At 36.6% G+C, this 22,059-nt stretch overlaps 1 protein-coding gene across 6 annotated transcripts in view; it reads left to right on the forward strand.

The window, feature by feature from the left end:
- PIK3C2G (phosphatidylinositol-4-phosphate 3-kinase catalytic subunit type 2 gamma) overlaps positions 1-22,059 on the forward strand; it is a 213,065-nt gene that overhangs the window by 71,066 nt on the left and 119,940 nt on the right. For all 6 annotated transcript variants that reach the window (XR_010832254.1, XM_066999235.1, XM_013172899.3 and 3 more), the window contains 3 exons: positions 6,216-6,330; positions 8,041-8,171; positions 15,212-15,400. Coding sequence is in view for 5 of the 6 variants with exons in the window: in XM_066999235.1 (XP_066855336.1) it covers positions 6,216-6,330; positions 8,041-8,171; positions 15,212-15,400 (435 nt within the window). In the remaining variant the exon portion in view is untranslated. The remainder of the gene's footprint in view (positions 1-6,215; positions 6,331-8,040; positions 8,172-15,211; positions 15,401-22,059) is intronic.

Genomic DNA, 22,059 nt, shown 5'->3' on the forward strand with positions numbered 1-22,059 from the left:
GCATGTATGCATTTACTTGGTATGAAAGACCTTGGATTCCTCTGAACTTCTAGGCTGAGAGGTTTTAAATGCTAGACAATAGGTTGGATGGGGCTAGAGGCTTTTTCCATATTTTCAGGAGAAAATTCAAGATTGCTTGAATTTCTTTTCAGAGAAAGAGAACATTCTTCTATGACTGAATGATTAGAGCTCTTAGCTTGAAGGAAGGAAAGAGACATGAATCAAATCTCTGCTCTAAGAACTGCTCAGGCGTTTTATTCAATGACTTTTCATTAGGCTAATCAGAAGACGAATACATCAGTCACTCTTCCATTTTGTATGTCTTTTTAAAGAAAATATGCATTGTACTTAATTTGAGTATTTTTACCATTATGATGCTTAGGTTGAAATATGCAGAGGGAATATCTTTGCTGAAAATCTTGAGATTAAATGTTAACTTGTTCTCAGCCCCAGCAAGTTGATGTGTGCTTGGTACATGCAGAGGCAGAACTTTAAGCATGGGAACTTAACTGGGAAACAGTTAGGAAGGCATCTCTGGAGGTAAATAGGACATAGAAGAATCCTCTTCTACTAGAGCACCTGTTCTACTACAGCCTTTTTTTTAATTTATTTTTTTCAGCATTTAAGTTCTAAATCAAGGATTGTTGAAATATTTGTTAGTCCTCAGCTCCTTATATTATGTGTTTTGTAATGTATATCTTCAGATCAAACATATTGAATTTCCTTAGGTAGATCTCCAAGTCACACAGACAATTTTAAAACTTCTACTGAAAAATGGCTCCATTATCTCTTAGTACACATAATCAGCACAGTGAAGGGGATGCAGGGTTACTTTCCTTTCATCTGCTGTATGATTGTTCAGATCATTGCTGAAACGACCCTTTAAAGCAAAAATAAAAATTGAGTTGTTGGGTTGGAATAATTTAGGAGTAGCATGTTCAACACCCCCTAATCAGTTAGCTGTGTCATTTACAATTATAGCAATTACTAACACAAAGAAGCCAAAACGCCTTTTCCTCTTTTAGCCAACCACAACTCCACAAAATTATTTGTTCACCATGACTTGAATTGATAGAGTGATTTAAAAATAAGGATAGCCCTGAAATTCCTTCTCAAATATGAAACCTGAAAATATCTGAACATTCACCCAGACTGCTTTTCATTTTCCTTGGAAGGTCATAAATATTTTTGGATAGAGTAAAGTAGTTCTCAAAGTTAGCTACGTAGACAGCAGCAGGACTAAAACTGTGAGGTGATTCTTTGTAAATAATGCAATCAATGAACAATTAACCAGACTTTGCTCCCCTGCAGCCTGGAATGCAACTAAACTTTAAGACTTGTTTCAGCAGAGTACTTCTGAACTTTAGGTACAACGAAAAGGTCTGTACCTGTAGTGTTATGCTAATGTATCAAGACTACCTTGTATTACTGCAAAGATTACACTATTAGGGTCTCTAAATGAACAAACTCTGTAAATGTATATAAAAAGATTAAATAAATCTGACCAGGAAACGTCTAACAAAACATTTCTGTCTTGGAAAATACCTCTTTCTCAAATGAATGCTTTTCTTAGAGGTGAATTTATGTTTTTGAAAGAGTTGTAACAGATCCTCAGGTCTAGGATTTAATTTACAGGGGAAAGGACAGAAATAGGCTCTTTGAAGTAGCCAGTAGCCCTGAGGTATTTACCTGGGTCATCAAGCATCCTTGTTCAAATCCTTGTTCCAGTTGGTCCCTGAGCCATTCTTCTTAGGATCAGGAAAGATAAGGACAGAGAGCATCTATTCAGATGCTTTTAAAATACCTTTCTTTCCTTCCTTCCTTCCTTGATACCTATTTTCTCTCAAAAATGGCTATTTTCATTGTATAGTGTCTTCAATCATTCATACTTTAATTCTTTATATTTAGTCTGAACTGAAGATTAAGAAAAACTGAATTTATTTTAGCTATTAATGTATGCAAGTTCCTTTCATCTCTGGCTAGAAGCAGAGAAAGCTTCTCATGTTTTTGGGCAGGACCAGGTCTCTTCCAAACCAAGCCATTCTATGTCAAAGTCCCTTTACAGATCAATGTATAAGAGAGATATACTAGCTGATGGATAGAGAGTAGCCACTATACAATTTGTCAAACATGTGTTAGTATTTCTTCTAATCAGCCTTGTATGTTTCTGCACATTTCTCTGTAATTCTTTACAAAACTGACATCCTGCAAATTTTCTCCAGTCTTTGCCTAGGTGTAGTTGCCTACATTAAAATTATTGCTCATAAACTTCTTTTGTTTTGTATGTTAGGTTTTGGGGCACAAAATTAGAAAGAATCAAGAACACAGCCTCAAATTTGTTTTAATCTGGAGTAATCTGATAATTTTCCAGTTGCAATATTCACTGTCTTCAGATTTATGGGAGTTAATCAAGCTAGAAAATCTGTGGAGTGAAGATATGTTCCTTGTAAATGTCTGTAGGACATATAACATTTCTTTGCAAAGGAAAATTATATCTCTAATGTGAGTTTTCTAGAATGTTGTAGTACATGTAATTAGAATTGTTATTTCATGATATCATTCCAGTGCAGAATTAACACTTCTTAGGCCATAAAATATGATTCTTTTTAGCACAGCAGCTTTGGATTTCCTTTAAATTTACCTCTGAATTTCTGAGGTTTATTATGTCAGGTTTGGAGATAATTGCATTGTTTTTGCACCATATTTTGTCCTCTTTTTCCTGGTATATCTTGTCTAAACAGTCACACCAGTCTAACGTTATATACATTTTGTGAATGAACACAGTAACAATGATGATGGCTTCTGACTTGTCCAGTTGGTGAGCCTCCATATTCACATTTCTTATCTTTATCAACTGTCCTTAAATCAATAAGGTGCTTGATGATGTTCCTGTATCAAGAAATCTTAGTTTCAAGAGTCAGTTCAAAAGTGTTTGCAAACCAGAGTGCCAATTTTCCATTCCTTCATGTCAGAAAAATGTGTTTGTCTCTTGGGCTGAATAGTTTAGCAATCTAGAGCTAATTAACAAATCAGGAATCCATCATATGGGTCAATTTGGGAGCTGTAATGTCTCTCACAGTGCCCATTGCTCTGAGTTCATTGATTCTAACAACATGATTTATTTTGCACTGGTATTTCCAAATCAGAACAGGCAACAAAATTTTCCTCTTGCTGGGTGTGGTGAATGAGGTCTCCCATGTGAATTTAGGACACCAGGTTGAATTTTTAAGATGGAGTGGCTTGTGTTGTCCTTCCATTGCAGTGTCCTCTTCTTCTGTGATAAGATTGGCAGTTTATTTTAGCTCCTGTTGGAAACAAGAGCTGGGAATCTGTAATTCTAGGGGTTTCTACCTGCCCTGGTTTTGTGTGAGAATATAAATAAATAAATGGCAGCAGACACAAGGCAGCACTTGTTTATTCACCTTCTTATGGGCCTTATGCTGAAGAGAATTTTTGCAGTTTCTACATGGAAACCATCACCCATGACTGTGATCACTTTACAAAGATCAGTATTACTGTCCTCACTTTATAGATGAGAAAACCGTTAGGAAAAATGGGGAGCGACCTGCCTGAGATCATCAGTCCAAAACAGCAGAGAGAGGAATCTGTTCAGAAAAGATTATGGCTATAATGCTCATGATGCTGGCTCCTTCATTTTCTGAACGGATCCTACACACTCTGCTGCCTCTTTTCCTTTTTCTAAATATAATGTAACTTTCATTCACCCATGAGGCTATTTGTTATTGTTCTGTTTTTGTGTCCAAAAGAAGAGCATTATCTGTGTTGTGCATATAGTTCCCCAAAGATTGCTAGGGAAAGCTGCACCTGAAAATATATCATATTTCAGTAGTCAATGTCTCTTCACACATTTTAAAAATACTGCCTGTGTTTATTGACTCGCCTTGGTCTAAAGAGTGATTTGTAACTTTAGTTATTCGCTTATTTGTAGACATAAATTAGGGTATTTTGTATAGAGGTATAAATATTTTTTTTTAAAACTAGTTCAGTTTTTTCTTAGGAGATAGTACCTCCATACTGTTTCAGTGGTCTTTGGTTTTACTCATCTGCTTTAACATATGAGCATTCTTAGTCTTTCTGCTTTTGAAATTTTGAAATTCTTGAAATTTTTGAAATTTTTGAAATTTTGAAATTTTTGAAATTCTGCTTTTGAAATTCTGAGCATTCTTGGTCCTTCTGCTTCTGAAAGCATTCTGCTTTCTTTGGTGCTTCTCTGGGACTGGAGAAGTCCACCTACCAATTGTTCCTTACTTTCCAGGACAGTCTTTAGCCACGACTGTACTCGGTACAAATGAGCTGTAATAATGAGTTCAGGAAATGTCTCAATTAAACACACATACAGTGCCTCTGAGGTCTGTGGTACTTCTTGTATTTGCTTATACAGATTTTCAGGTTACCCAGGAAAAAAAAATCTACCGTCTATATTCTTCTTTAAAGCCCCCTATGGTTTTAGAGCATGGTATAAAAGTGATTAGCAATAAAGAGAACTCAAAAGGATAATTTAGTCTTCATGTTCATTCAGTTCTCAGCTACTCCTTTCCCTGCTAACTTAAGGGGTAATTAGTTCGAATTATCATGTAAACTTCTGTCCACAAGGGACTGGTTGAAGAGATGTGACTCCATCTACAAGGGGATGGTCAAAGAGATGTGACTCCAGTTAAGCATCACAGGAAAACAGCTTTGAACCACGATTGATCACTTCCACATTCACATCGGCTGAGTGTGAAAAACTTCATATCACAAACTGTTTTTCCCCAAGTGGTATCTTCTTCGCATCACAGTTCTTTTTCCTGCCTCTCTTTGCCTGCAACTATGCCTGCCTACAGCTGCAGAAGAAACTAGAAAATGGCTTTGTCTTTAATCCTCTTGAGCTGTATTTCACAATAAAATAAAATGTTTGCACTTATGACATCAATAGGTTCAGAAGTGAAAAACAAAAATTAGTCCTAAGTTAGTTTTGCACCAAGTGTTGAATCACAAAAATGACTTTGCAGGAGTCCCCTGTTTCTTCTTCAGATGACTTTGCAAAAATTTATTTTAGTATGCAATTCAAAAGTGTACTTTTTTCCAGCAATGATTCAGACTCATGCTGGGATCAGAAAGTCCATCTGAGTTCTCTTTTTCCTCTAACATCCTCATCTCTGGTAAAAAGCTGTTTACTCAAAACTCATCTACCTGGCTGTGTTTTTGTTAGAGTTGGCAGAAGACAGTCTAGCCCATTCTCTCACAGTTTCATTGACTGAGCAGTGCTTGGAATAATACTAATAAAATTTGCCAGTAAAAGAAGAGATGTTCAACGTATCAAAATTCTGAATTTATCCTAACTGACCATTAAGATGTAGACAAATTAGAAGGTAAATCTGGTGTACTATATAGTATCCAGGTACTGCATTCTTAATTTGAGTGGATTAGTTATCATTAGAATTTACACCTGAACTTTCTGATTTTATTCAGGTTTTCTGGAATGAATTGTGTTGACCTGCCAAATTGTGTTGTTTTTCTTATTTGCAGACTATATGTATGCCTGTTTCTGATAGGGCTTTATCGTGCACGTAGTGCTCAGATAGGTACTTCAGACCGTAATCTTTCATTTGTCCAAAAAACAAATGTGCATGTGGTAAAAACCTTCCCATTCAAATTCCTTCCAGATTGTTGAAGGCTGAAGCTGTACTCCTACTTCCCTTCCATTTACACATTCTGACTTGATAAAAACAGCAGAATTCATTCTGGTCGCAGTAGATTGTCATGAGTTTCTTCTTTCTGTGGAATTAAATGTATGCTGCCCTCCACTCCCTCCACCTTATATAGTATGTTGACACTTCACAGTCTCTACCGTATTTGTTCACAAAATGAAATACTGAGATAGGAATATGGTGTTATCCTCATTTTATACCTAGCTTCAACGACAACCCCTGTCACGCAGGAAGTCAATGGTAAAGTACAGAGCTGATCTGGAATTTCTCATCAGCTTGATCTGTGCCACAATCCCTGCAACTAAATAGATAGCATTATGGCAGACAGGCCACCAGTGTACAACCACTACTGATCTTGACCAGATTTGTACTAACCACATAAAGATGAAAGGTTTGTTATCCTTTCACTTGTCCTTTAAGCTGTCCAGTTCTATATTTTTAGATGTGATTTCAATAAACCCAGTTCACCTCCAGTACTGAGGCAGTATTTCTGTCTGTGTCCAGGCGGCTCATCCATGGAACTGTGCTTCTTAGCATGAAGTTGGACAGCATACTTCCAGCATCAATGATTACCCCAGGCATCTGCAGTACTGATATACCAACTTCAGTAACGTTGCAGGTAAGAAAATGAAAAAGCTAAGAAAAGTTTTTTTCCAACAAACTGAAAAAAAAAAAAAGACCACGCAAATTAGAAATCCTATTTCTACTATAGCTGCTCAGAGAGGGCATGTTAATCTTAGTGGATGAAAATTATAATGCTGCACAGTGGCAAATACGTATGATAATTTGTATATAGAATGACACCTCTGAGAGCTACGGAAGATTTTCATGCAATAATTTTTTATTAATATAATTTTGGTTCCAAAAATACTTTTGACAAAAATTGCTGACTAGTTACATGACTTGCAGATGGCTTTTCAAATCTGAACTTTAGTTCTGGATACTACTGAACTGTGTGCATTTATAAGTGTAAAATACAGCTTGCAATTAGTGTGAAGGAGCTGTAAAGGAAGCATCTACAAGCAAATTGTCAACAAATGGCAGTAGAGCTCTCTCTCCATGACTATATGTTGAGAACCCACAAACTCTGGCAGAATGGTGCTCCCAGTACTGAAAATGCGTTAGGTCTGCCTGGTAGTTTTGTCACCTTTCCAAGTTAAATTAGCAAGTGGATACTTTGAGGGCAAAGCCAATTGCTTTCTGTATTAAAAAGCTGAAATGACTATTAGCAAATGACATGTAAAAGAACAGATAATACAGATAAATTCATCTGGTCTAAAAATACCCTATTTTTAATAGACAAGCAAATGGGGATTTTCTAGTCTGAGGAGTTCGGGCCAAGAAGATGACTTAGAACAGCTCTTTCTCTTAATAATAAAGGAAGTCCAGACAGTAAATGGCTACTCAGCTATCATCTTTCTCTGCTGAAAGGAACGGGAAAGGAGGGTCTCTCATTTCCCCATCCCCTTCTCAGTTATTGCCATATAAGTGACAGTATCGTGATTTGTGAACATACTGGAAATACTGCCATAAAGATTGCTTTTCTGATGTGGCCAACATGACACTTACATTTTGTAGGGAAAAACTTTGTTAGCCTTTAAACGAGTGATGCATATCTAATGTATATACATACAGAAAATATATAGATAAGAGATTATGATGTGAGCAAACCAAAATGGGATGTGCAAATTGAACTGGATTTTAAGGAACAACCTACATTTTCAGATTACCGTGACCTCAAGATTCATAATTTTGGTGGAATGTTTTCTTTCTCTGTATCTTAAAAACATTTTCCTAAATTTTTGATGCCCATGTGAAAGTGCAAAGAATGAAATATTGGTAGATACTATACAACATATATGAAATAGAGCATCAGGAACTGATATCAGAAATCTGATTCCCATCTCTTAAGCTGTTAAACTGCATATCAGAGGTTTTTTTTTTTTTTGAAAAAAAGAAAAAATCTAATGGATGCTTTTCATTTAAGACCTATCTCATTAAAAAGCAGGAGAGGGAGGGAGGAAGGAAAAAACAACTTCAGCCTTGAGTACATGTAGTTCTAATAAAATTGAAATACAGTGGATTAAATGCTCTCAAGAATGTCAGAGACAAAGCTCCCACTGATTTTCGTGGGCTGGGTATATCACCAACTTCTCTAAGTAAAGTATTACTTGCAGTGAACCTCCTCAGAGAGTTACCTCTTCTTCTGTCATATTTTGTGTGCTTCCTGTACAAATCCAGGATGACATTTATTAACAGATGTATCTGAGAATACATATCGCTAAGAGGGCTTCTGTCTTTTTTGTCTTTTTTTTTTTTTTTAATAAAGATTGACTTTCCAGAAACTAATTTGGAGTTCATTAAACCTGAACCTGAAGAGAAAAAGGATGGTCTTGAAGAGCCAACCAAAGAGTGCCTGAAGCATATTGCAAGACTTTCACAGGCACAGTCTCTCTTGCTGTAAGTTGTACCCAACTAGTTCTGCTGAATCTTTGCTTGAAGTACTTATTCTATTGATCACAATTAAATGAGTCCACTTCTTTAAAAACATTTTTTTCTCTAAAGGAGCATAATATGATTGATTTGAGAAGTAGCACCTCTAAATGAGAGAATAGATCACAGCAAAGCCTAAATAAGCCCCTGGAAGTGGCACTGTACTTTACTGTTTTAGAAAAGGGTTGTTTTTACCTCTCTATCATTATATCTTTTCATGTCTTTGAGGGGAGAAACCAATTTTTGATTCAAAAGATAAGATTTTCAAGTGATGTGATAAGTCTATGACAGTATTAGAATGAAAATCTTTAGACTCAATGAAAATCAGTATTCCCTATTGATAATTTACTCAGACTAATAAGCTATAGTAATAGCATATAATCATTAAAACAACCCGTATTAGGTTCTTTTTAAACAAGGAAAGAAGTATGCAAAGTTTAGCTTTAAACAGAATACAAATAAAGACAAAGTGAAACAAAATGCGCTGTATATATTGAGGAAGATAAGTATGCTCAGGTTACATAAGCAATTAGGATTATGTACTATATAAAATAATTTTAGATATAATCGAAGTGGCATTAGGAACATAAATAGTTATGGAAAGTCATTACACCAGTCACAGTTAATTATTTAAATTAATCTTTCATCAAAGTTCGAAAGATACATTAGTTTTGCAATAACTAAATAACTTAAAGCCAGTCTAGCTCTCTGTGTGATATATCTGCTAAGAAGGCTTTTGTATACTGATTTCCTTTTTTTTTAATTAAAAAAAAAGTGAATTTAATGTTTGCTTCATCTTTTAAAAAGACAGAATATAATGTAAAGTTATTTTTATTACTCATGGGGTCTGTGATCTTTATTTCTAATATGAATGGGAGGACGGTATTTTATCACAAATGGCCACTGTGCTAGGGCACCGGCAAGTTGTCTGCATGATTCCCACCTGCAAAAGGTGCTCTAGAAATGATATGGGGTACTTCAAGTCAATGCATCTGACCTCTGTTTGTAGTAAAATGGTGGCTTCTGTGAGAAGAAATAAGATCATTAAGCATTTAGCTAAGCATGGAGAAATCTGTCAGCAAAGAGCCAATGTGGCTTCTGTAAACAGAAACCTGCCTCACCAACCTGTTGCTGATATTCTAGAAGGTTGTAAGAAGGTGCGTGGATTTGGGGGATTTGGTGAACATAAAGTATTTGGATGTTCAAGACACTTTGGTGAGGTTCCACATCAGATTGTTAATGAAAGTGTTCATGGGTATAGAGTAAAACTGGTTAAAGACAAAGTCTGGACATTTAATGGTGGCTTTTCAGAATGGAGTAATCAGCAGTAGAGTCCCTCTGTACTCAAGGTTGGGACCAATTTTATTCAGTATCTCCATCGATGATGTGGAGAAGGAAGTGTATGGTGAAATCTCCAACTCTGCAGATGGTACTAAGCTCTGCCAGATAGAAGCTGTGTCATGGAGGAGACATCCAAAAGGACCTTACAAAAATAAGCAGGCAAATATATGGCAAGTGAGTTTCAGCGTGGGTAAATTTAAAAGGATATATTTAAGGAAAAATTATCTAAGACATCTGTACATGATGCTGAATTCAAAACCTGCAGCTACAACACAGAAAATACATCTTTGAATTACTGCTGATATTTCCCTGAACTCATGAGTACAATGTGCAGAAGCAATCAAAAACACCAACAAAATACTAGGTGTCATCAAGAAGGGTGTAGAGGAGAAGCCAATGTATGTCATTTCACTGCTGTCTAAAACCATGAAAGGCAGTGTTTTGAGTATGCTGTGTAGTTCTTGCATCTACAACTCAGGAAGGACACAGTAGAACTGGAAAAGGTAGAGAAGGGTAATCAACATGTTTGAAGGGATGAAGTAGTAGCCTAATCAGGAGAAGCTAAAAGCTAAAAAATCTGAGACTTCTTATTTAGAGAGGAGAAGGCTGAGAGAGAGTGGTGTGTTTAATATTTCCAAAAGCATGATGGTGGTGGACAAGGAAGAAAAGGAAGGAAGGAAGGAAGGAAGGAAGGAAGGAAGGTACAATATTCAAGCTAGGGATATCCCATGGCAGAAGTAGATCTATTGTCAATAAATGGAAGAAAGTACTTCAAGCAGTCAGCGGTGAACCTCTAAAATCTACTGGCACAAAGCTGGGGAGGTAGACAATACCATCAGATTCGTAAAGGCTATCCACAGGTTTGTGGCTAACAGGTTCATAAGCAGGTATTACAAAGATCAAGGAAGGGTAGAGACTATAACATCCCTAATGCAACAATTTTGAATTCTCTGGGAATATGAAGGGAAGAAACCCCCAAAAGTGGCCAGGCTGGCATGCCCTGCCTAAATTGCATCTCAGGTTGCCTCTGTCAGAGGCAAAACACTGGGTGAGAGATAGACCAATGATCTGGTCTGTGATGACGTTTCTCAGGTTTTAAAGGAAACAAATGAGATTGTGGTCATTCACGATGATTTCCAGAACTAATCATGTCATTTTGAAATGGCTTTTTTATTTTTATTTGTCTCCTGGCTTTATTGTATTTATTTAGCCATCTATAGCTTCCTTCACTTCCTTTCCCAGGAGTTGATGTTACAGAGTGTTACACTGTAACATACAGTATGCTTTATTGTTCATTGAATTATTTAGAAGTTCATTAGAGGTGGTAATACTTACAGGAGGCATGAATGCCTTTTTTTTTTTTCCAGCTGGGAAGTTTGCAGAAGACAGATTCAAGTGGCTGCTGCTAAGGCTTCAATAAGTTCAATAACATTCTTGGAGGAAAAAGAATGGTAGTCCTGGCTTTTCCCACAGCTTGTTGTTTTCAGTTATCCCATCTTGTGGTCAAGATGGTCTAGCAAATGCATCATCAAGGTGAAGGGTGGCATACTTGGGGGTTTGAATGAAGGAGGTCTATTTTTATTAAGCAATTTCTGGTCAAGAGGAATCTGACAGCCTACGATTTTCTGTTGTACCAGTATCAGAAGCATTCTTGTTACCTTCCTTAGTCAAGATAGTTTTATTAAAGTTTTTAAAAATATATTTGTATCCAAACACATTATTACCATGAAATCTCAGGTTCTCTTCCTTCCTTCATGTGTCAAGAAAAAAGGAGAAATCTAGGTAACATTTCAGTAACAACCCGTCTGATGAAGCTTCAGGCCTATAAGTCTCAGATATGATTTTTTAATAAAAAGGTGTCCGTGGATGGAAGACACAAGAAACCTCTCACACGCTGTCCTTCTAGTCATTCTACTGAAAGCAGAGGGAATAAGTGAATGGACACAAAATGTTCTAAACCCTATGGTAGAGAAAGGAGAAAATGGCTAAAACCAGACAACCACATGGCTGTCCTTGTTACAGGCTATCAAATCCAATAGCACTGTGGATGCAACGTGGCCATGGCTTCGTGTCCCCAGGTTCAGCCATTAGAGAGGTGGAATGCTTTTTCCTGGTAGGCACACATAGTACAGACAAACACCTAACCACACAAATCAGCCAAGACACAAGGCAGTGCCTTACCAGCACATACACAAACACACAGAACTCTCACAAAAATAGATAGCACAGAGAGTGCGATTCTGTTCTTCCACTCTGCCTGATCAGGATCAAAGTCTGCCAGTAGGATATATCCATGAACATACATATTTATATCTAAATCTTTAGCATTAAAATATCAATTGCTCCAGAAATTGAGCTCCTTTTATCTAGTAGCTGGCTCCAGATCTTCCTTCTTTCCCCAGCTGCTGACGACCAGACAGAAAAGCCCTCATGTTCACAGCCATATTCTGCTTGATGGTGTTTGGACCCCTTCCTATTACACACACACAGGTCTTCCCAGTAGCTATTTGAGGCGTATGGTCTTCACAGCAGCTGACTCTCAAACCCTTGTCTCTCTGGTAGTTAGCTCTCAGAATGCTGGTCCCTGTGGCAAGCATCTTTTGGATGTTGATTAGTGGTGGGTCACTTGAGGGTGTCAGTGGAAACGAAGGAAGTGAGCTTCAACATATGGCTCGTGCTCCTCACGGCCCTAAATTATGTGATCTTTGGCGTCACCACCAAACCACATGAGGGGCAGGGGGGATGGACTAAGAGAGTTAATTAGTCACTGCCAGCCGCTTTGGCTGAATTCTGAAAACAATTGAGATGTGAGCCTTTGATTTCTTTTAGGATTACTGTGGTGGAAACACAACCCCCCAGAAAACTAGCCATCTGGGACAATGGCTGCTCTTCGAACACAGTACAGCCTGCTTGTGCACAGTGGCTCCCAGTTGGAGGATCAGACTGGTCTGAAGCCAGGAAGATGACAGTCTCGTTTCTACCATCTTTCTTTCCTTCATTCATCATTTTTCTTCTACCTTTTCTGCTGTTTCTGCTTCCCTTTTTCTTTTCATTTTTGCCACTTGTCTAATAAGACTCTTCTTTGCCTACCAGTCATCACAAGACTGCCTTTGCTGTGAATTGTGATTAAAATGGCTACTTAGAGCCTGGTAGATAGTACAGGTCTAAAAAAAGGCAGTAATACTACACACTTCACTATCTGCCCACAGAAGAGAAAGTGAGAAATGGAACTGAGGAACAGAAATTTGAATTTTCTATCTTTGTTTTGCTTTCCTGACTCTCTTTTTGCCATTTTGTCTTGTTCTTTTCTAGGACTGAGCATGAATGTTCAGAACACTCAGAAGCATTTAAACTATTTTTTTTTACCATTTCTCCACAAAATAAGTGATAATTAACAGCAGCTAAGAAATCTTCCACAGAAGCTGTTTTCCTTCATTTAGCTAAAAGGATTAAAAAAAAATTATCAAAATGAAAACTACTGAATTATTTAGGTTTTAAGTAAGATTTATTTCTTCTGTATTTTCCTTTGTGTTGAGTAGAAGACTATATGTTTTAAAATAACTGTAATATAGAGGGAAACATAGACGTAATGATGTTAAATGAAAAAGCCCAATGAACTGCATTTTTATCAGTGAATAGGGTTTATTGTATCTTAACCCATTTTAGACAAAAAATAGCCTTAGTAGCATAACAATCTGCAGATGTTATATGTACACAGAATAATTTTACCGCTTATCTTAAATGTCGCATCACACGTATGTGTAAACTTTTAGTACAACTAAGAAAATGAAATGAAAATCTCAAAATTAAAAAAATAAAAAATAAAAATACCCTAACCTTTAGTTTCATCTTTAATCTTTAAAATATGTAAATCTAATCCTTAAAATATGTTAATCTAATTTATTGTAGAAACATGGAAAGAGAAAATGGCATTGCCTCTAAAGCAAAGTCAAAGGGAGAAATGTATTATTTAGAAAACCTAATACAACGATTGATTTCGTATCTCCCTTTGTAAATTCAGTGGAGGTTTTAGCTGCTTTAATCTGAACAACGGATTGTCTAGTTTGGAGGATGCTGTTTGAAAGCTTCAGTCCCTGCTTAAAGTCAGCATACAAAAGGGGTCCTTTAGCTGAACTGTCCTGCAGAAAACCATCTGAATAAAAAAGAAAACAAAATATAACAAAGTCTTAGGCCTACTTTTATCTCTTTTTCTGTGTGACTTCTTCACAGAGAGAAACATCTATCTGTTGTCAAAATAGACATGCTGTGAATTCTGACACAGTTTCTTAAAATGACTGCTTAAATGATACTTTTCTCGAAATGGTTGCTAAAAGACATGACAGAATTTTTATCAGAGGGGTAGGTTCTTCTTCTTCTTCATACATTTATAAGCTGATTCTCCTAAAGAAAAGGAATAAACATTCTTGTGGCATTAAAGAAAAGGAAAAAAGATATCTCTGTTCTACCACTCTCTGTTCCAAATGTTTGGCAATTTAAAATTGTAAAAAAAGAAAAGTTGCTTGGTGAAAATAGAACCACAAAGGAGCTCATTGCTCTAAGCTGTGAAAGCCACAATCTTGAGAATTTGAGAAGGACAATGATACTTATTTTGGCTAAGAATGCCCCCACATCATTGCAAATAGGAGGAAGAAGATACTGACAGGTATGGAAATGCTTGGATTTTGAGCCCAGCTTATACACATTCGGACAATGAAATACTTGGCTGGAAATAAGCTACTTGCTTACTGCCTTCTACAAAGTTTCTTACACCTTGCTCTGAAATATCCAGATCAGCTTAAGGTCATATTTAAGTTATCTTACTAAGTAGATGATCACCAGTCTGATCAACTATGACCAAGAAAACTGATGTCTGTCTTGGCTTCAGTAATGATTTGTATCAACTGGAGACCATTCTGCACTTTCAAAGCTTGCTTTTGAAAGCTTGATATCAAATTTAGGAGATTGTCTGAGCTTGCTTCTCACAGGGGATTTCTTCTTCTGTTTTCTGACGATACCAAAACCTAGGATTTATTATTTTGAAGCAGTTATTATGGTGAAATATTGTGTGTTATCTGGCCGTTTTATCATTGTTATTCAGCCATCTCAGCATGTGCTGTCATGTTCCTGGGTACGTGCATGGATGTACCTAAACCCCATTTTTATTGCAAGTATGCTAGAAACAGACATGCCTGTGTTAGTCAAAGGAAGAGCAAGAATGAAAGCTATGACTAGGAGTGTTGTATGTGTAGTTTTTATGCTACTTAATTAGAGATGATGTGTGGCAGATGGAGGTAACAATAATTTATCCAGTGAAGACTGCACCTTCTTTGTCCCTGTCAGAAAATCCCAGTAAAAACAAACAAACAAACACTAACAACAGAGTGGAGAAGAAAAATGAGAGTGCTTGGAAAGTGAAATAACCATATGTGTGTGTCTTTTGACACTTCATTTTTATATGACCCAAGGCTGACAGATCGAGAGTATAAGTATCACTTTTCTTATAAAAGCTGGTCTGCAGAAAATGATATCCTACCCCAAGGAAAACATGTACTTAGCCAAAAAACAGTGTTCTGTATGACTTGGCCCCCCAGTACAATAAAGTTTGTTGCTACACAAAGCTCCAGGTGCTTTTAATTTCAAACTGAATTTCTAATCTTCTCTTCCAGACTCTCAGAGCAACAGAGAAGAATCTTATGGTTTTATCGTTACTACTGCAATAGTCAAAATTGCTCCCTTCCTCTGGTACTGGGCAGTGCACCCAGTTGGGATCGAACAACTGTATCAGAAATGTATTCTGTCATGAGGAGGTGGAGATTTTCTAACCCTCTAGAGGCATTCGGGCTCCTGACTTTCAGGTAAGGGAAAATTAACGAAGTAGGAAAATAATGATAAGCAGAATGATCGCATGCTGCTGATTAATTCAGCAGTTCAATTTGCTCAGCATAGGATCATGCTTTGTTTCAGTGATTGTGCTTTTGATTCTGTCCCTGTGTCAAAGTGAAGATGTAATTGCAGCTCCTGTGATAACCTTAAATTGAACATGCTGGCCCTGCCTTCTTGGCTGAGAAGATTTCCTATTTTTCAGGATAATAAAAAGAGTATTTCATGCTGTATAGCCGATTCAGTCAGTTTCTGGTAGCAGGTGATCAGTCAAATACTTAGCATTTACGTAGCACTCCATGTCTTCAAACTACTGTGCAGACATGAAGTGAGTAATAGGAGATAACGAGGACTAAACTGTGCTTCCAGACAGTGATACTGTGTAAATACGTGCAGACCCACCTGTAGCCCATCTTTTTGAAGAAGAAACTTTAAAGTCGGTTCCCCCTACTTTGAGTAACCTCTGTTGTGATCCCACCCCCACTTCTTACACCAGGAGCTGATAGTCTGTTGGGAGGCTTTCCTGATGTCTGGGATAGTCTTGCCTATGATGTAATAATAGTAAGTGTCAGAGGACAGAATTTTGTTAGCAGTTATGTTTCCTCTAAAGGCTTGGGAGGTGTTTTGTGTTAAGTGATCTACCTGTGAAAACATTAAACCTGCAGATGAAATGACTGAGCAAATCTGGTTTATCAAGCCCGTACATGTCTGGATAAGCACAAGCTGCACCTGCTTTGCAATCTCAGTTCCATATTATACATAGCACATTTAGAGAAAAAAAATTACTTCACCTAGAACTTCACTTGTGGAGAAAGGACTGTATACACTCACCTCCACATTATTAAAAAAAATAGTTATTTAATAATATAAAGCTAACTTTTAACTGATATTTCCCTCTGAAAGTGATTTCCTAAGAATACCTGCATCTCAGCTTTATATAAGAACAAACTGAAATATTAGAAGTTTCACATGTTTGTGTATATGTCGTATGTTTAGTGGGAATGATGGAAGCAAAGATCCTGAAAGATCAGGGTCTGGAACATATTAGGAAGATTTTATTTACCATTATTAAATTATGAAAAATTATAAAATAATTTATAGAAGATCCATGTAGAAAGGATTATGTGGGCAGCGTGTTGTCTTCCACACCCCATCAGAGCATTCCAGGCTTTCAGATCAGACCTTTTGTCAAATTTTGTTACCTTGTATGAATGGCATTTCTGCAAAGGGCTTGATTGTTCCTCGAAGATGCAGCTCTTCATCAGGGTGTGGTGAAGAAGATTAGCCCTGTCAGGTGCTTTACAGGATTTTAAATATGAGTCAGTCTGTCACAAAGCTTCTCAGTGTGTACTGGATGCTGCATACATGCTATTCATTCTGGCAAAGATTGCTGGGATGGAAAGACAAAAAAATGTCATCACTTTGTCTCTCCTGGTGCCACTGTTGGGTGTCACTGGCACCTGCAGGAGTGCCAAAGAATAAGGGCTTCTGATCATTACCTTAGTTTGTTTGTCCCTATAATTTCTTTCTCAACAAAGATAACATCCATCTGTTGGGTTTTTTTGCTTCACACTAATGCTATGAAAAGTTGTGGATCACAGTACAAATCTTTAACAAAATAAAAATTTTTTAAAAAGTATTCTGTCTTCCACATATCCCCAGGATTTTATAGGTGCATGAACAACTGGGAAGCTAACCTTCAGAAACAGAGGGATTACATTTCATTAAAGGTTTCTAATTTCAAAGATGTCTAGGTTGCATGATTCAACTGCCGAGAGACATGTATACACAAATTGAGAGAGTGGATTGCAGGAGAGAAGTACTTTCTGTATAAAAGTATTTCTGAGGTTTCTTGTCTTGGTTCTGTTTTCCTCAGATTTCAATCATTTGGAAAAGTGAAATAGCACTGGATACAGTCCAACCTCCCTTCACCATTACCTTCACTGACTTTGAATTGTAAGCTCCATAACTGAGATGTTTTTGAAAGTTCATTCATCTCTATCCTGTATTATACTTGGCTATGACTATTCATCAGCTCAGTTTCTGATTTCTATCATAAACAAAACAGATCTCTGATTTCTTCTGATTATTGAGACACAGCTGAAAGGTCTGTGTTCTTGTAAAACTTGAGCAGAATATAAAAGAAATACTCTATATATTTGTGTCTATTTTAAGGACTTGTGTTACCATCACTACCATATCATAGGTAAGTTAATCAAATTAGGGCTGATCTTTGTGCATACATTTCCTTAGCATAATACAAGAATGCAGGAGCAGCTGCACCAAATCAGACCAAAATTGAGTCTAGTGCATCCTATCTCTGATGGTAACCTAGGAAAGACAATAACAATGGACCAAACATAAGACATTATGCTACTTCCCTATCTTCCAGTAATCCACAACTCAGAGAGGTTTTAAAGTTTAATAGCCCTCTTATATTTTTATTCTATGACTTTTTTTTTTTCAAAATAAAAATGGATTCCATGTAGACATTGAACTTCCAGGACAGTCTGTAGCAAGGAGATCCACAGTTCATCTCTATGTTGTAAATTGTGACATATAGAAGTAATACCATATTGTGAGTAGTACTGTAATAGAGTTTCCAGTCACTCAGAATGTTGGATGTTCCTTTGCTGGGACTTCAGTCTGCAGTGTCTGAAAGAGAAGCTGAATTCTTTCAGGAATGTGCTACGTCTTTACACTGTTTAGGGAGGGTACTCAAAATCACTAGTCACTTTTGCAAGCCTTGGGCTGGTGACTCTAAATTACCATTCTCAGAACAAATAAGCATCTATCTCAATGATTAAGCTCAAGCTCACATTTGCAAGGATAAAGAAATCAAAATTATTGGAGGTGCTAACTCATTGTGTGGGTTAGAAGGCAACGCCAGAGAGCTTAGGGAGAGGTATCATGACCCATCAGATCAAGCCTGGTTATCCTGCATCTGAGTTAAAGCTCTCTTTTCAACATTCTGATACTTCTAGATCGTTTGCTATACAGTTAAATGTACACTTTAATAGATGTTTCTTGTTCTTCGGGCATGTCTCTCCTTCTGCTTATGCTCTTCAACTTTGCAGACATATCTCAAGGCAGCCAAATGATACCATACTTATTTATTCTGTGGAAAGGAAGAACATTCATAAATTGGAAGCACAATCATAGTACATTTCACAGAGAAATTCAGTAGCAATCTTACATCCAGGACTTGTGTCGAGTGCATTGATTCTTAAAGCCCTAGAAGCCAATACTTAAAAAAACAATTAAAAAAAACCAATGAGTATTTCTTTAGTATTTCTTGAGTATTTCTTTAGTATTTAGTATTTCTTGAGTATTTCTTTCTTAATCAAGATGGGATGAAGAGGCTGGCACGGGGAAGTGCAGATTAAGATTTTATACTCTTAGTTTTACTACTAATTTCAGGGAAGGGTGATTATAAGCCATTGCCAGAATTTATTTTTTTTTTTCCAAAGGCTGAAGGTATAGGAGATGGTCCCTCATACCCAGCATTGATTATTGGTGCCCTGTGAATTTTACTGTTGACTTCACTTATTGGGTTTGGTAAAAAGTGAAATTTTAACAGAATTAGACGTTTCTCTGGCTGTATCTACTTTGCATGGCAGACTAGCCAGGGAAATGGCACCAGTGTGCTTGTTTATTCAGAGAATTTTCTTTATGACAGAGAGAAGCCAAAGACAGTGTTAGAAATGCTATCATATCTGATGTATTGCTAGCACATGAATGTTTTGCCTATGTATAAAGCAATCATACCTGTAAATTTTTGTCAGGTTATTTTGCTATTCAAATTAACTAAAATGAAAGGCAAAATGAATTCATTAACCCAAATAGCAGAATTTAGGCTCCCTCCTACTCCTTCCTGGCCAGGAATAATGTACTTTTTGTTATGGGACCCCTTAGCCTTTGACACTCAAAGTATTACTGTTCATTTTCATATTATTTAGCAGAATATCTGTTGAGCTGCAGAGTTTAGGTTATATACCAATGTATATGAAACTCACTTTCTAACCAGTAATTATAATAAAATGTGATACTTTGAAACCAGATTTGGTTCACAAATCTTTGAAAGCCAAATTAATTTTAGAAGTGTTTAATCAGATTGTCATTGTTTTTGTTGTTGTTGTTGTTTTTTAAATGAATTTGAACTGTTCAGTGCAAGTCTACAACTGAATTTCCAGTTGAGTATTTGTCAAACAGCTGCAGCTAAAGCATATCTTGCCTGCCTGCATCTTATTTGGTTTAAAGGACCATAGCTGTATATCAATGTGGACAGCAATCATGGGCTTATGCAAAGAAGTAAAGAACAAAACAATAATCTACAGTTAAATTTATACTTTGATACATTGAATATACTACTGATAAATTTATTAAACTGTTTTGTAGTAATGTACATGAAATTTAGTGATAACTTATTTGGGGATGTATGCATTGTTAGGAATAGTCAACTCTTTACATTAAGCAAAAAAATGTGATTAATTCCTTTTTTTTTTTCATTGCCTTAAAGTTTTGTTAGCTTGCTTGGCAATAAATATGGAAGTACTACAATAGACAGCTATAATAGCAAAAACAGCAAGGGATTACTATGTAGGGTATGGCATGCTTTCTGTACATGAAAGTACAGTCTAATCAGATGGTTAAACATGTAAATAATAGTTTTCCATTTTATTTTTTTTGTTTTGTTTTGTTCTAATGTAATAAAGAACAGAGTTTGTCTCTGCAGTGGCAGGGACCTTCTAGATCACACAGTTTTCATATGGAAGAGTACTTTTTGTTTGTTTCTTCTTTCCCTTGTTTTCTCCTAGGATATGGATTCCCATATGTGACATCTTAAACCTATTACTAGTTGTTTAGACAAAATTTCTTGTAGACACTGTATATGAACATTACTTAAAATATACTTTCTATGAGTAATTCTACAGATCCATCTACCAATAGATCAGCGAAACGTAAGAGCTAGTGTGTCAGACCATTGACTTTGCAACTGATAACAAAGTTTCTTTCTTTAAAGTGTGTGGGAATGGGAAGGGTTCACAATCCGTATCACAATGAGTTTCTTTCAACTGAAAATTACAAAAACACAATGTCCTTTTTAATAATACTGTTTTTTTTCTCTTTTTATACTTTCTTCTATGCCTTGCCATTTTCTAATTTTCATGTGCTTGCATAGTGTTTTCTGTAGAAGCCTTCAGAGGAATAAAAAAAAAAATCAACAAAAAACAAACTAGCCCTGCTGATGTTATCTGTAACAGAAATGCTAGAACTAAAGGGATTCCTTAATTGTTATTCTTTACATTTCTAATTACTTTTAAAATACTTAAACTGTCACTCAAAACTTATCTGCATATTATTTTTAAAAGTTCCTCCATACTTTCTCACCAGGCCTGGTTGTAGCTGTCAGTGACATGATATCCTTTACTATCTAGAGTTTTTTGGAGCTTGAATTGGTATCTTGATTCCAGTAAGTTTGCTAGCTCAGCCTTCGTTGTTTCTAACAGACTTAATAAAATGTATTTCTTAGGACTTTAATCTTTCTTTTTTGAAAATGCAACAGAACATAAAGTTTATACTAGAAATATAAAGGGATTTGCAGAAATATGTGGCATTTTATAAGCCTCTAACCTAAAAAATTCATCATGAAAGGCCATTCTATTCTCTACAGAGGTCCTCACATGCTAGAAAATGTACTGAAATGTAGAGTGCCATTTACTTAACAAATATCTTCCAGGATAGGTTTATCTGATTGTTGTGGTTTAGCCTCAAAGGCAGCTAAGCACCACACAGCCATTTCCTCATTTGCTTACTCCCCTCTTCCACAGTGAGATGGGGGAGAGAATCAAAAACAAACAAAAGAAAAAGGTAAACATTCATGGGTTGAGACAGACAGTTTAATAGGATAGGAAAGGAAGGGGAAAATAATAACAATATAATAACGGTAATGGTGATAATTAAATATATAAAGCAAGTGATGCAGAGTGAAATTGCTTACCACCTGCCAACTGATGCCGAGTCAGTCCCCAAGCAGCGGCCAGCCCACCCACCCAACCCCACAGCCAACGCTCCCAATTTTTATTGCTCTGCATGATGCTGTAAGGTACAGGATATCTCTTCTGTCAGTTTGGGTCAGCTGTCCCGTCTGTGTCAATCTCCCAGCTTCTTGTGCACCCCCAGTCTTGTCACTGGCAGGGCAGTATGTGAAACTGAAAAGTCCTTGATTTAGTGTAAGCACTGCTCAAAAACAACTAAAGCATTAGTGTGGTGTCAGCATTATTCTTATCCTAAATCCGGATCACAGCACTATACCCGCTACTAGGAAGAAAATTAACTCTATCCCTGCCAAAAACAGGACATTGAGGCAGCGCAACAAATATATCTGTTAAAAATAAAAAAATTTTAAAAAAATGCACATCTATTTCTCATTTACAATCAAAGCCACCACTGGCAGATGCCAAAATCTCAAGAGAATTTCACAAATCCACAGGATGCCTCAGCAGCGCTTAGTTTTCTGTTTGAATCTGATTTAGCTGAAAGGTGCAGCTAGATAAATAGCTCCTTACTGGCTATCTATATGAAAAAAATCAAGGACTGAAAGTTGTTCTTACTTCTAAAGCAAATTGTAGTG

This window comes from Anser cygnoides, chromosome 1 (genome assembly GCF_040182565.1).
Source record: "Anser cygnoides isolate HZ-2024a breed goose chromosome 1, Taihu_goose_T2T_genome, whole genome shotgun sequence".
NCBI classification, from domain to species: domain Eukaryota; kingdom Metazoa; phylum Chordata; class Aves; order Anseriformes; family Anatidae; genus Anser; species Anser cygnoides.